A 13,744-nucleotide genomic window follows, 5' to 3' on the forward strand; every position below is an offset into this window, starting at 1 on the left:
ATGTGTATCTCTCTTTTGTACCTTGGGTGTTTTGCACTTCTTTTTACTAGATATTCACTGGGAGAGGGGAATATATAAAAAATCTTGTGTCCAAAATAAAGTGTTCAATTGCACAAGAAGCATTGATCCATGTCAGGTTCTTTTTCAAAAGCGCCGATCATAGGATTATTTTCCTAGGAAAGAACCGCTACAGATAAGAATCTGTAGTACGTCACTCTATCTTTCCCCACCTTTACTGAGACCCTCGACCGCGAGCAAACTCGCGCCCCATTGGACTAGCTGGCTTTCAACAGCAGGTCAACTTTATACCCAAGCCATACTCAAACTAGATTCTGCCCCAGGAATGACCTGTTGAAGAACAGGGATGGTTTCTCCTTCTCTTTTGTTTAGTTGGTAAGAACCTATCATCCTAAACAATGGCATCAGCTTACCTTATTTTAGGTGTATAAACTGAAAGGATGAGTATTTCATGAAAACAATGGCAGTCACGTTGAGATGTCAAAGTGACATCTATTTCTCTATTCACAGGAAATTAAAAAAAATTTTATGCATGATATGTTTCCAATGCCCACCTTGAGTGCTCAGACTTCCAGAGGAATCCAGATGCTGCTTGGTTGGCTGCTGACTGTGAGGAACAATTGGTGGGCTTAGCATGTTCAACCAGTCCCTAAAAAGAAAGTAAATGAACAGAAATGTCTATAATTTCAAATATAAACTGTATGTTTCCCCTGTATTTTCAATTCCCTGGGGCTTCCACTAAGAAAAATTTTTTCTATCCTTATTTCAGAAAGGTAAGGTGTCCAGATATTTATTTATTTTATTGTTTTTGGTACTTGGGAATGAACCCATGGCATTCTACCTCTGAACTACAATCCTGTCATTTTTTATTTTTTACTTTGAAAGAGGGTCTTGATAAGTTCCTAAGAGCCTTGCTAAGTCACTGAAGCTAGCCTCAAACCTGTGATCTTCCTGTCTCAGCCTCCCAAGTAGGTATAGGTGTATAGTACCATACCTGGCAAGATGTCCAGATATTATTAGTAAGTTTTATGAGTTGGCTAATATAGAATATGAAGTCAATCACTTAACTCAGTAGGCATTTGATAAAGACCTTGTTGAAATGACAAATATCCCTTTAAAAGTTTACTAAGATTGCCATTAAACTGTAGCACAATTTTTCTCACATAAGAAATTATTTCAATAACTCAGAAGAAACACAATAGGGTGAGAAAGCCAGACAGATTCACACATGTGTTGAGGAGACAGTATTCTCCATTTTGAAACAGCAGGGAACCATCAAGACCCTGGGTCAGCATGCATTTACTCGGGGCTTCAGAGAAGCAGAAGGAAGGGAGGACAGCCAGCTCCAAAGGACTCTAAATGCAATTCCATTAAGAATGGGCAAAGTCACTCCTGAAAGTTCCTCCCCCCTTCCCCTCCCTCTGCTCAAACTTCTGCCTTCATTTCCCAGTCTCTTCACTTTTGTTCTGCTCTTTCAATTCTCCTGTTTCCCCTAGTAGACACCTGGGTGGGTACAACTCACAAAGGCAACATCCAGAGGGCACGAGTCACTGTGTGCTCTATTTCAAGCCCTTCTCCTCTGTAAACCTGCACCTGAGCCACTTTGGTGGATGGAGGCTGGAGGATGTGAAGGATTTGACAATGTGTGTCCCAGTTCTCTCATTGGCCTCAGTTCTCTGCATCTTGGATCCTTTTCTTCTGGACAGGAGCATGTCTTTCTGACTAAAACACTTTTTCTCTAATTTTCTGATTTTCCCACTGTCTTCCTACAACGGGAGATAGTCCTAACCAAGAGCTAAGAGCATCAGCTCTCAAGGCCAGTCCCAGAAAGTAAGAATGTGGCCAAGACACTTAATATTACTAAGTCCAATTTATATGAAGGAGATAATGATAGAATGTGGCTACTAGTAGTAAATAGAAAAAATGAATAAAAACCATTTGGCATGGATTTGGGTGAGAAATTAGAACTCAGTAAATTTCATTTCTGCCACCATCTTCTTCATTATTGATGAAGATCAAAGTGTGACTGTATCCAGTGGTAAAACAAGGTGGGCTTTTGATATAGCTGAAATTATACCAGTAATGGACGGTGGAAAACATGGACAAGAGAGGTTTTCTTTCATACCACTCACTCTTCTAGCAAAGATAATTAGAGATGATGGAATGTTCCTTTTTTATGACTAAAGATTTTCTTTATACCGGACTATAAATTTGACTATAAATACTGGTCAGTTTTCAGAGGATCTTGATACAGACTTATGAATGGGTTTCAAAACCTGGCAATTATGCCTGATCAAATATGGATGGATCTTTATGTAATCTTTTCCACTTGCTGCACTCCTGAAAAAAAGGACTCATATACATTAAGCAGCAAAGACATATGGTAATACAATCTATGTCCAAGACCAAAGGGAGCCTACAGGGAGGAGGCTATGTCTGGTTAATACCCTAAGTGGAATTATCAAGATGAGAGTGAGGGCCTTAACAAATGAAATCACATGGTCACATGTTTAATTGAAGGAATGAGGAGATGTATGAATAATTATGATAAGATCAGAGAGATGACAAAATAAACGAATGAAAATCCTGCTATATTTCTGGGATTATTAACTAAGACCCACTGGAGATATATTCATATTGACTCAGACTCACGTGAGGGGCAGATATTATTTCAGACTCATTTTAGAAGCCAATCAGCCCCAGCTATTAGGAGAAAACTCTAAAATCAGGAAATGGGACCTCAGACTCCCATTACTCATCTTTTAATTTTGGTCTCTGGGGTTTTCAACAACAGAGACAAGGCAAATGAAATTAAGAATCAGAAGAGACAAATATGAACATAAGGACAAGCCCACTTAATTGCTTTAGAATAGGGTGGTAAGACTCCACCCCCTCAGAGATACCCAAAGTCTCCTTCCAGAAAGAGGGAAGGAAACTTGCCACCTGCCATTATTGCAAAAAGCCTGGGCATTGAGTCAAGGACTGCTTTAAGAAGAGTCTATCTGTGCCTGGGTTGTACCCCCTTTGCAAAAAGGAGAAATACTAGAAGCATGATTGCCCACACCTCTGAAGGGAAGTGAGGCCATCTGCTCCCATCATGTTTGCCTTTGAAGACTGGGGATGCCTGAGATTCAGCAAGGGCCTCTCTGATCAGCTGGACATCACAACAGAGGAGCCTCTTATGACTCTTGATGTGGCAAGAAAAGATGTTAATTTTCTTTTAGATATGGGGACTTAATCCTCTGCTTGCCTTGTCTCTCTTAGGCCTTTTTTCTAAAACAGACATGTGTTGTAACTGGGGTTGATGGCACCCAAAGGCCAAAAAGATTTACAATGTCTTTAACTTGTAAAAACATGATTTTGTCCACTCTTGTACAGAGATTATAGGTCAGGTATATGCTAAAAGCCATGATCTTAAGGATCAGCCTCTAACTAACCCTGAAATAGAATGGTTTACTGATAAGAGCAAGTATATGAGTGAGAGAACTAAAAAATCAGGCTACAGAGTAGAAAGCCTTCAGGAAGTAATAGAGGAAAAATCACTTCCTCAGATCCCTGGTTAGGCTAACTGCCCATTAACCTACACGGCAAAAGTACAACCAAGTGATCATGTCTTATTCAATCTGGAAAAGGACTCACCCTTAGATCAGCTTCTCCCAAAGTGGAAGGATACTTTCTAAATTATTTTTAGCACTCCCACAGGTATTAAAACTACAGGGACATAATTCCTGGATTAAGATGTCTAGAATTAAACTTGTCCCTCTTGAGAATTTATAGGAACAAGTCTCTATAGTCAGAAATAAACCCCCAGATGCTGAAAAGACCCACAAAACTATTCCTCTGAGCCTTTGGAAGATATAAAAGTATTAGTAAAAAAAAAAAAAAAAGACTAAAGCAGGATAAGTCTTATTATTGTGATTTTTTCCTTATAGCTATATTATGTCTATCCAGACTAAAAAAGAAAATCATCTTGGAGACAGGGAAGATGGTGACTGAGAAAAGCAGAGTCTACGAGTTCGGCTGATACTCGATTTCCATAGCTTCAAAAGAAACGCCTTACGTAGCCAGAAAATACTATCAATAGAGGAATAAAAGCTATAAATACAAAGGTCAGAGAAAAAGAAGACTAGAAGAACAACCAGAGAGCAGAAAAGAAACCTGAATGCCTTGCGGCAGCGGCCACCATGCCAGTGCCAACTTGTCTCACAGCATGAAAAGGAAAACAAAGAGCTGAAGTGACCAGGTGCTGACTAGTCAGTTGTAATTCCTCAGTTCTTCTACTGCAAAGACCTGCTAAAACTTCCAGAGGCCAAGCCCACCATGCCCTCCAGGGATTCAGAGCAGGAGCTCAAAACAAGAAATGAAATACCCCAGCCTCAAGGCTGAGGGTGTGGCATCAGTGTCATATCACCAGCAAAGGTGGTGAGTTCACCATGCCTGCAAGTGCTATAGACCAATGCGCACCACAATCATAAGTGAAATTGAGGCCCCAACAGGAGAAATCCCAGCGCTGCACCCCCTGGGACTCGCGCAGCTTTGATAAACTCTGAGATCTTGCAGTTCAACCCAGTGAAGGAGTAGTAGTGGCAGAGATTACCACATCCAAGTCTCAGTTCCCTGAGGGAAAACACCCAGCCAGGTGCCCCCGGGGTCTTGTGCAGCCCAAGATTAACTCCCTGGGTCTAAGACTTTGTGATACAACCCAGAAAAGGAGTGGCGGGGCTGAGATTATCACATCCTCCAGAGATTCAGACCACAATAAATGAAGTGATCCAGAGAAGGTGGGAGTGGTATCTGCTATTGATCATATCAGAACTCAGACAGACTCAGGCTCTGATTAGTGGAAAGTGTGGGGGGAGTCTTATGCATAACACTAAACCCAATGAGTAGGATCTCCAGGAACACCACAGACATCCCAATTGTGGTGAACAGGGAGAAGTCAGACTAGCCAAGCCCTAGCTGTGGAGAACAGAGACTCCTACATTGAGTTTGGTCTCAGAGACATACACTACCAACAGAGGCAAGGAGAGACCTAGATTCCAATCTGTGGAAAGTGTGGAGGGTGAACTTCATTCAATATTAAATCCAGCCCCATTGATATAGACCATCTGCATAGACTGAGAAGACTCAGAGAACCAGACTCAAAGAGGGAAAGGTGCCGGTGGCACCACTGCAAAGGATCTATCTGGTGAATAGTCATTTATCTGTAGAGTCATATTAATTCATTGTTGAGATTTTTTTTTGTGTGTGTGTGTGTATGACAGTGTATGTCTGGATGTTTCTTTTTCTTTTTTGGGGGAGGGAGATTGTGTTTTTATTTTTATTATTTATTTATTATTTTTTACTTTTTAAATTGGTGCACTGTATTCATACATCACAATGTGATAAAAAAAAAACCACTTTTGTAGACATACATGCACACATCACCCAGTTAGCCACTACCCGATTCCCATCCAGTTCCCTCCCCAACCCACCTTCCCATGCTTGGCTTAGTGGTTGATATCTAGTATTATAGAAATTTATCCAAAATTAACAATGATAATCTCACATAACAGTTTCATTTGTCTGATACCAAGCTTTTGATGACTTAAAGATAACATATTTCAATATTTCTTTGTGCTTTCTTTCTTACCAGAGAATATTTTTTTAGGTGAAACTATCATACATTTATTTATTTTTCAGAAAAAAATCGACCCTAATATGGACTCTAGATACCCAAAACAATCTCAAAAAAGAACAAAGCTAGAAGATGTATATTTTCTGATTTCAAACCTTATAAAGCTACAATATTTGAAACAGTGTAGTACTGTTCTAAAGGCAGATATATAAACCATTGGAGTTAAATAAAAGCCTAGAGATAAATTCTTCCATATATTGTCAAGTTCTTTTTGACAAGGTTTCCACAAACATTTGGTGGAGGAAATAATAATCTTTTAACTAAATATGTTGAAAAATAATAATTACATGAAAAAGAATAAAATTGGACCCTTCCCTAACACCATATACAAATATTTTTTCTTTCTTTTTTTAAAATTAAATTTCTTTTTTTATTGGTGCAATATATTCATACATCATAATGGTATAAAGAAAATACTTTTGTAGACATACATGCACACATCGCCCAGTTAGCCCCTACCCGATCCCCACCCCGTTCCCTCCCCATCCCTCCTTCCCATGCTTGGCTTAGTGGTTGACATCTAGTTTTATAGCAATTTATCCAATATTAACGATAATAATCTCACATAACAGTTTCATTTGTCTGATACCAAGCTTTTGATGACTTAAAGATAATATTTCAATATTTCTTTGTGCTTTCTTTCTTACCAGAGAATATTTTTTTCTTTTTTTTAAGTGAAACTCTCATACATTTATTTATTTATTTTTCAGAAAAAAAATCTATCCTGATATGGAATATGGACTCTAGATACCCAAAACGATCTTGAAAAAGAACAAAGCTAGAAGATATATATTTTCTGATTTGAAACTATATAAAGCTACAATATTTGAAACAGTGTAGTACTGTTCTAAAGGCAGATATATAAACCATTGGAGTTAAATAAAAGCCTAGAGATAAATTCTTCCATATATTGTCAAGTTATTTTTGACAAGGTTTCCACAAACATTTGGTGGAGGAAATAATAATCTTTTAACTAAATATGTTGAACAATAATAATTACGTGTAAAAGAATAAAATTGGACCTTTACCTAACACACATACAAATATTAACTCAAAATATATAAAAGACCTAAATATAAATCTTTTTTAAAAATTTTTTTTATTGGTGCATTATATTCATACAACTTATTGGGGTAAAAAACTTGTGTGTACAAACATGTACTCATCGCTGATTTAACCCCTACCCAAATCCCACCCCATTCCTTCCCCGTCCTTCCCTCCCTTGCTTGGCTTAGTGATTGACTTTGATATGTTTAGTACATTGTGAGCTTTAGAGATTTTCCTCTTCCCCCCTCATTTCTCCTCCTTTAGGTTGTCTTGTTTGCTCCTCTTTTCTCCCTAACTCTCACATATTAGGGAAAGCATCTGATTTCTTATTTTTTGTGCCTGACTAATCTCACTTAGCATAATGTCCTCCAGTTCCATCCATTTCCCTGAAAATGATGTAATTGAGTTTTTTTTGATGGCTGAGTAAAATTCCATTGTGTACATATCCCACAGTTTTGTAATCCATTCATCTGTTGATGGACATCTTGGCTGGTTCCATAGTTTGGCTATGGTGAATTGTGCAGCTATGAACATAGATACACATGCATTAGTTTGGAAGTTTGGTTTCTTTTCTTTTGGGTAGATACCCAACAGTGGTATTGCTGGATCAAATGGTAGATTTGTTCCCATTCTTCTGAGGATTCTCCATACTGTTTTCCAAAGTGGTTGCACTAATTTGCAATCCCACCAACAATGTCTTAGAGTTCCCACTTCTCCACATCCTCGCCAGCATCTGTTGTTGTTTGTGTTTTGAATGATGGCCATTCTAGTTGGAGTTAGGTGAAATCTAAGGGTAGTTTTGATTTGCATCTCTCTGATTGCCAGTGATGTTGAGCATTTTTTCATGCATTTATTGGCCATTTGAATTTCTTCTTTTGTGAAGTGTCTATTTAGTTCATTTGCCCATTTTGTTATTGGATGCTTTGTTTTCTTAGTGTTGAGTTTCTTGAGTTCTCTGTATATTCTAGATATTAGTCCTCTATCAGTGGAGTAGGTGGCAAAAATCTTCTCCCATTCTGTTGGCTCTCGATTGAGATTCTTGATAGTTTCCTTTGCTGAACAGAAGCTCTTCAGTTTCATGCAATCCCATGTATTGATTCTCCTTTTAATTTGTTGTGCCTTTGGGGTCTTGTTGAGGAAATGTTTGTCTGTGCCTATGTGTTGTAGTGTTGGACCTATGCCCTCTTCAAGGAGCTTCAAAGTCTCTGGTTTAATTTCCAAGTCTTTGATCCATCGTGAGTTGACTTTTGTACATGGTGAAAAAGTGGGATTAACATCCAATTTTCTGCATATGGTTAACCAGTTTTGCCAACACCATTTGTTGAAGAGGCTATCTTTTTTCCAGTGTATGTTTTTGGCCCCTTTGTCAAAAATCAATTGGCTCAAAGTGTGTGGACTTGTTTCTGGGGCTTCTATTCTGCCCCATTGGTCTATATATTTGTTCTTTTGCCAGTACCATGCTGTTTTTATTACAATGGCTTTGTAGTACAGTTTAAAGTCAGGTATTGTGATTCCTCCTGAATGGTTTTTGTTGCTGAGAACTACCTTGGCTATTCTGGGCTTTTTGTTATTCCAGATATATTTAAGGACTGATTTTTTTTTATGTCTGTGAGGAATGATCTTGGTAGTTTAATGGGCATTGCATTATATCTGTAGATCACTTTTGGGAGGATGGCCATTTTAATGATATTTATTCTCCCAATCCATGAACATGGAAGGTCTTTCCATCTTCTAAGATCTTCTTCGATTTATTTTTTCAGTGTTTTATAATTTTCTTTGTAGAGATCTTTTACCTCCTTGGTCAAGTTTATTCCTAGGTATTTTATTTTTTTGTGGGAGATCCTGAGTGGAAGTGTTTTCTGAATTTCTTTTTCAGTGGATTTATGGTTGGTGTACAGGAAAGCTTCTGATTTTTTAAGATTGATTTTGTATCCAGATACCTTGCTGAATTTGTTGATCAGTTCTATAAGCCTTTTGGTTGAGTTTGTTGGGTTTTCTAAATATAGTATCATGTCATCTGCAAATAGTGAAAGCTTAAGTTCTTCTTTTCCTATTTGTACTCCTTTGATTTCCTTTTCTTGCCTTATTGCTCTGGCTAGAGTCTCTAGTACTATATTGAAGAGAAGTGGTGATAGTGGACATCCTTGTCTCGTTCCAGTTTTTAGGGGAAATTCTTGAAGTTTTTCCCCATTTAATATGATGTTGGCAGTGGGCTTATTGTAGATTGCCTTAACAATGTTGAGAAATGTTCCTTTTATTCCAATTCTCTGCAGTGTTTTTATCATAAATGGATGTTGAATTTTATCAAATGCTTTTTCAGCGTCTATTGAGATGATCATGTGGTTTTTGTCTTTGATTCTGTTTATATGATGAATTACATGGATTGATTTTCTTATATTGAACCAGCCTTGCATCCCTGGGATGAACCCTACCTGGTCATGGTGAATGATTTTCTTGATGTGGTTTTGAATGCATGTTGCTAGTATTTTGTTTAATAGTTTTGCATCCAAGTTCATCAGAGATATAGGCCTGTAGTTTTCCTTCCTTGAACTGTCTTTATTCGGTTTGGCTATTAGTGTGATGTTGGCTTCATAGAATGTATTTGGGAGAGTCCCGTTTTTTTCTATTTCCTGAATAGTTTGAGTAGTATTGGGATTAGTTCTCCTATAAAGGTTTTATAGAATTCACTTGGGAAACCATCTGGTCCTGGGCTTTTCTTTGATGGTAAGCTCTTTATTGCTATTTTAATCTCTTTGATTGTTATTGGTTGGTTTAAGTGTTCTATATCTTCTTGACTCAGTTTAGGAAGGTTGTATTTATCTAGGAAGTTGTCGATTTCCTCCAGATTTTCCATTTTGTTGGACTATAGTTTTTCAAAGTAGTTTCTGATAATCCTCTGGATTTCTACGCTGTCAGTAGTAATGTCTCCTTTTTCATCCCTTATCTTCATAATTTGGGTTGATTCTCTCTTTTTTTTAGTTAGGTTGGCTAGTGGTTTATCAATCTTGTTAATTTTTTCAAGAAACCAGCTTTGGGTTTTGTTGATTTTCTGTATTGTTTTTTTATTCTCTATTTTATTAATTTCTGCTCTCATTTTTATAATTTCCCGTCTTCTGCTGGCTTTGGGGTTCAATTGTTCCTGCTTTTCAAGGGCTTTGAGGTGTGTCATAAGGCTATTTATTTGAAGATTTTCTGTTTTTCTTATGTGAGCACTCAGTGCTATAAATTTTCCTCTTAATACTGCCTTCAAAGTGTCCCAGAGGTTTTGATATGTTGTTTCATTTTCATTTGTTTCTAGAAATTTCTTGATTTCACCTCTTACATCTTCTATGACCCATTCTTCATTCAAAAGTGTGGTGTTCAGTCTCCACATGTTTATGTTGTTTCTCTGGGTCTTCTTAATAGTTGATTTCTAGTTTCATTCCATTATGGTCTGAAATGACACAGGGAAGTATGTAACATTTTTTAAATTTGCTAGTGCTCATTTTGTGTCCCAGGATGTGATCTATTTTGGAGAAGGTTCCATGAGCAGCTGAGAAAAATGTAAACTCTGCTGTAGTTGGGTGAAATATTCTATATGTGTCCAAAAGGTCCATTTGGTTAATGGTGTTCTTTAGTTCTGAGACATCTTTACTGACCCTTTGTCTGGAAGATCGGTCTAGTATTGTGAGAGGTGTGTTGAAGTCTCCCAGTATTATTGTGTTGGGATTTATGTGTGACTTCATATCACAAAGAGTTTGATTTATGTTTGGGGCATAGATGTTGATTATTGTTATTTCCTCTTGCTGGACTATTCCTTTTACCAGTAAAATGTGACCCTCTTTTTCTCTTCTAATAAGTTTGGGTTTGAAGTCTAACTTGTCTGATATCATAGTTGCTACTCCTGCTTGTCTTCGAGTACCATTAGCATGGATTACCTTGCTCCAGCCCTTTACCTTGAGTTTGTTCCTATCTTTACTTGTAAGGTGTGTTTCTTGTAAGCAGCAGATGGATGGATTCTGGCTTTTAATCCATTTTGCCACTTTATGTTTTTTTATTGGGGAGTTGAGGCCGTTTACATTCAGTGTGATTATAGAGAGATAATTTTTAATTCCCAAGATGTTAAGATCTTATTTCTGTTTGAGATACTGTTTATTCTTCTTTGCTTAGTTGTCTGCTGGATGGGAATTCTTGTTTCTTTGGTTCTGGCGTGTATTACCCATTTCCTCTTTGCAGTTAATCTCCTTGAGTATTTTCTCTAGCGCTGGTTTTGAAGACATAAATTCCTTCAGTTGCTGTTTGTCATGGAAGATTCTTATTTCCCCATCTAATTTGATGGATAGTTTTGCTGGGTAGGAAATTTTTGGCTGGAAGTTGTTTTCTTTCAAAGTTTGGAATATATTACTCCAAGCCCTTCTGGCTTTCATAACTTTTCATTACTTCCTTGAAGAGATTGTTGATCCCTTTGGTTTCACCTTCTTTTCCCTCCTCTATTCCAATTATTCTTAGGTTAGCTCTCTTGAAATGGGCCCATATTTCTTCAATGTCAGATTCCTGCTGTCAGATATTTTTTTTCTAAATTAGAAACTATGCGTTCATTTTTAGAATGATCATCTTCAAGAAGCGAGATTCTATTCTCCATGTGGTCTAATCTGTTGTTTATACTTTGAATTGAAGCCTTTACTTCATTAATTGCATCCTTTATCTCTTTTTGATTCTAAATTCTTTTCGAAAGTCCTCTATTATTTCTAAAGTTATTTTCCTAATTTGATCTTCTCGAGATCTTTGGATTTCTGTGTTATCAGATTCTGATGTTGTGGGTTTGTTGGCATTCACTGCTACATTGTTATTTCTCTTTCCCATGATTTTGGAAGTTTGTGCCTTCTCTGGGTTCTTCCCTGAGTTACTATGAGTTCACTTAAGATGCTCTGGATCTTGTGTCTGTGGTATCTAAGTCACCACTACTCCTTTACTGGGTTGTATCACAAAGTCTCAGACCCAGGGAGTCAATCAAGGCTGCTTAGACCGTGGGGGGTGCCAAGTTGGGAGTTCTCCAGTGGGGAGTTGTGACTATGGTATGATATCTCTGCCACTGCCACTCCCCCACTGGGCTGCACTGCTAAAATCTCCGACCCAGGGAGACTTTCTGCGCAAGTCCCTGGGAGTGCAGTACTGGGATTTCTCCCCTAGGGGCCGCAATTTGACTCACGGTTGTTGAGTGCGCTGATGGAGCTGTAGTGAACTCGGTGGATTCGCTGCTGCCGCCACTGGCAATATGGCACCACTGCCACGCCCTCGGCCGTGATGCGGCGTATTTCTTCTCTGGTTTTGAACTCCTCTCTGAGTCCTTGCCAGTTGTGGTGTGCCCGGCCCCTGGGAGATTTAGATGTTCCCTACACCAACAAAACTGCTGACTGCCGCCCGGCTGTTCAGCACCTGCTCACCTCGGCTCGCTGTCCACCCCTCCTCTCAGGCTCCTGGTTGCTGGTTGAGTGGGTTGGTCTAGGGCCGTCCGGTGAACTCACCGCTGCCGCCAGCAGTAAGACGCTGTTTCTGCATCCTAGGCCGTGAGGCCAGAGTACCTCCTCTCTGGATTTGATCTCTGTTTTGAGTCTCCCTCCTCTCTGGAGCCTGGTGCTGCTAGGGGAGATGTAGGCCGCGCCGCTCCGGCCACTCTGCACCATGGCTCTGGCTGCTCCGCACCACGGCTCTGGCCGCTCTGGCTGCTCCGGCCGCTCTGCACCGCGGCTCTGGCTGCTCTGCACCGCGGGTCTGGCCACTCCGGCTGTTCCGTGACGCGGCTCTGGCTGCTCCGGCTGCTCTGGCCGCTCTGCTCGGCTGCTCTGGCTGCTCCGCTCAGCTGTTCTGGCCGCTCTGCTCCGGCTGCTCCAGCTGGGCCACTCCGCGGCTCTGGTCACTCCGCGGCTCTGGCCACTCCACGCCGCCGCTCCAGCCAATCCGCGCTGTGGCTGTGGCTGCTCCGGCTCTTCTGGCCGCTCCGCTCGGCTGCTCTGGCTGCTCCGCTGAGCTGCTCTGAACCGAGGCTTCAGCTGCTCTGCACCGCGGGTCTGGCCACTCCGGCCACTCAGGCGGTTCCGCGACGCGGCTCTGGCTGCTCCGGCTGCTCAGGCCGCTCCGCTCCACGGCTCCCCCCAATCTGTGCTGCGGCTCTGGCCGCTCCGGCTGCACTGGCCGCTCCGCGGCTCCCCCCAATCCTCGCTGCGGCTCTGGCCGCTCCGGCTGCTCTGGCCGCTCCGCTCCGCAGCTCCCCCAAATCTGCGTTGCAGCTCTGTCCACTCCGCGCTACACGGGCACGGCACTTCGGGCTGGTTTTTTTTCCGGTGTCTTGATTTTCCAGCCCTTTTTCTCTGTCCCTTGTATTTACCGTTTTTATTTCTTTGCTGGTAGTGTTTTCTGGCTCTGAAAGGTGCTGGTTTTGTGGTAGTAGAGTTGGATTGTTAGCGGGACTTGTAAGTGCCACTTTCCTCCGTCGCCATCTTCCTCTTGTCCTTCAATATAAATCTTAAGACTATAAACTTTTAGAAGAAAATCGGGGTCATAAAACCTCACAACATTGAAATTGGGAGTGATTTCTTGGATATGATTTCAATGGCACAGGCAACAAAAGGGTAAACAAACTCCCTAGAAAATAAAAAAAAATTGTATATCCAAAGACAATGTAAATAGAGTTAAAAGTTACTGATAGAATGGGATAAAATATTTCCAAATGCTATATATGAAGGTATATTAATATTCCAACTAGAAATCCTAAAAATTAGCAACAATCAAAGCAAACAATACCATTTAGAGATAGGTAAAAGACTAACATAAATAATGAATCTCCACAGATAACCAGTCTTAGTTGTCTGTTGGATGGAAAATCTTGTTTCTCTGGTTCTGGTGTGTGTTACCTATTTCTTCTTTGTAGTTAATCTCTTTGAGTATTTTCTCTAGCGCTGGTTTTGAAGACATAAATTCCTTCAGTGTCTGTTTGTCATGGAAGCTTCTTATTTCCCCATCTAA

The 13,744-nt window shown here is 40.0% G+C and overlaps 1 protein-coding gene across 1 annotated transcript in view; it reads right to left on the minus strand.

Annotated features, from left to right (window-relative positions):
* Nucleotides 1-13,744, minus strand: part of CFAP20DC (CFAP20 domain containing) — a gene marked incomplete at both ends in the record, with an annotated part of 331,976 nt that overhangs the window by 15,360 nt on the left and 302,872 nt on the right. The window contains one exon of the mRNA XM_080715044.1: nt 573-667. Coding sequence (XP_080571170.1) covers nt 573-667 — 95 coding nt within the window. The remainder of the gene's footprint in view (nt 1-572; nt 668-13,744) is intronic.

The sequence above is a fragment of the Muscardinus avellanarius genome (genome assembly GCF_963383645.1).
Source record: "Muscardinus avellanarius genome assembly, chromosome: 18".
In the NCBI taxonomy this organism is placed as follows: domain Eukaryota; kingdom Metazoa; phylum Chordata; class Mammalia; order Rodentia; family Gliridae; genus Muscardinus; species Muscardinus avellanarius.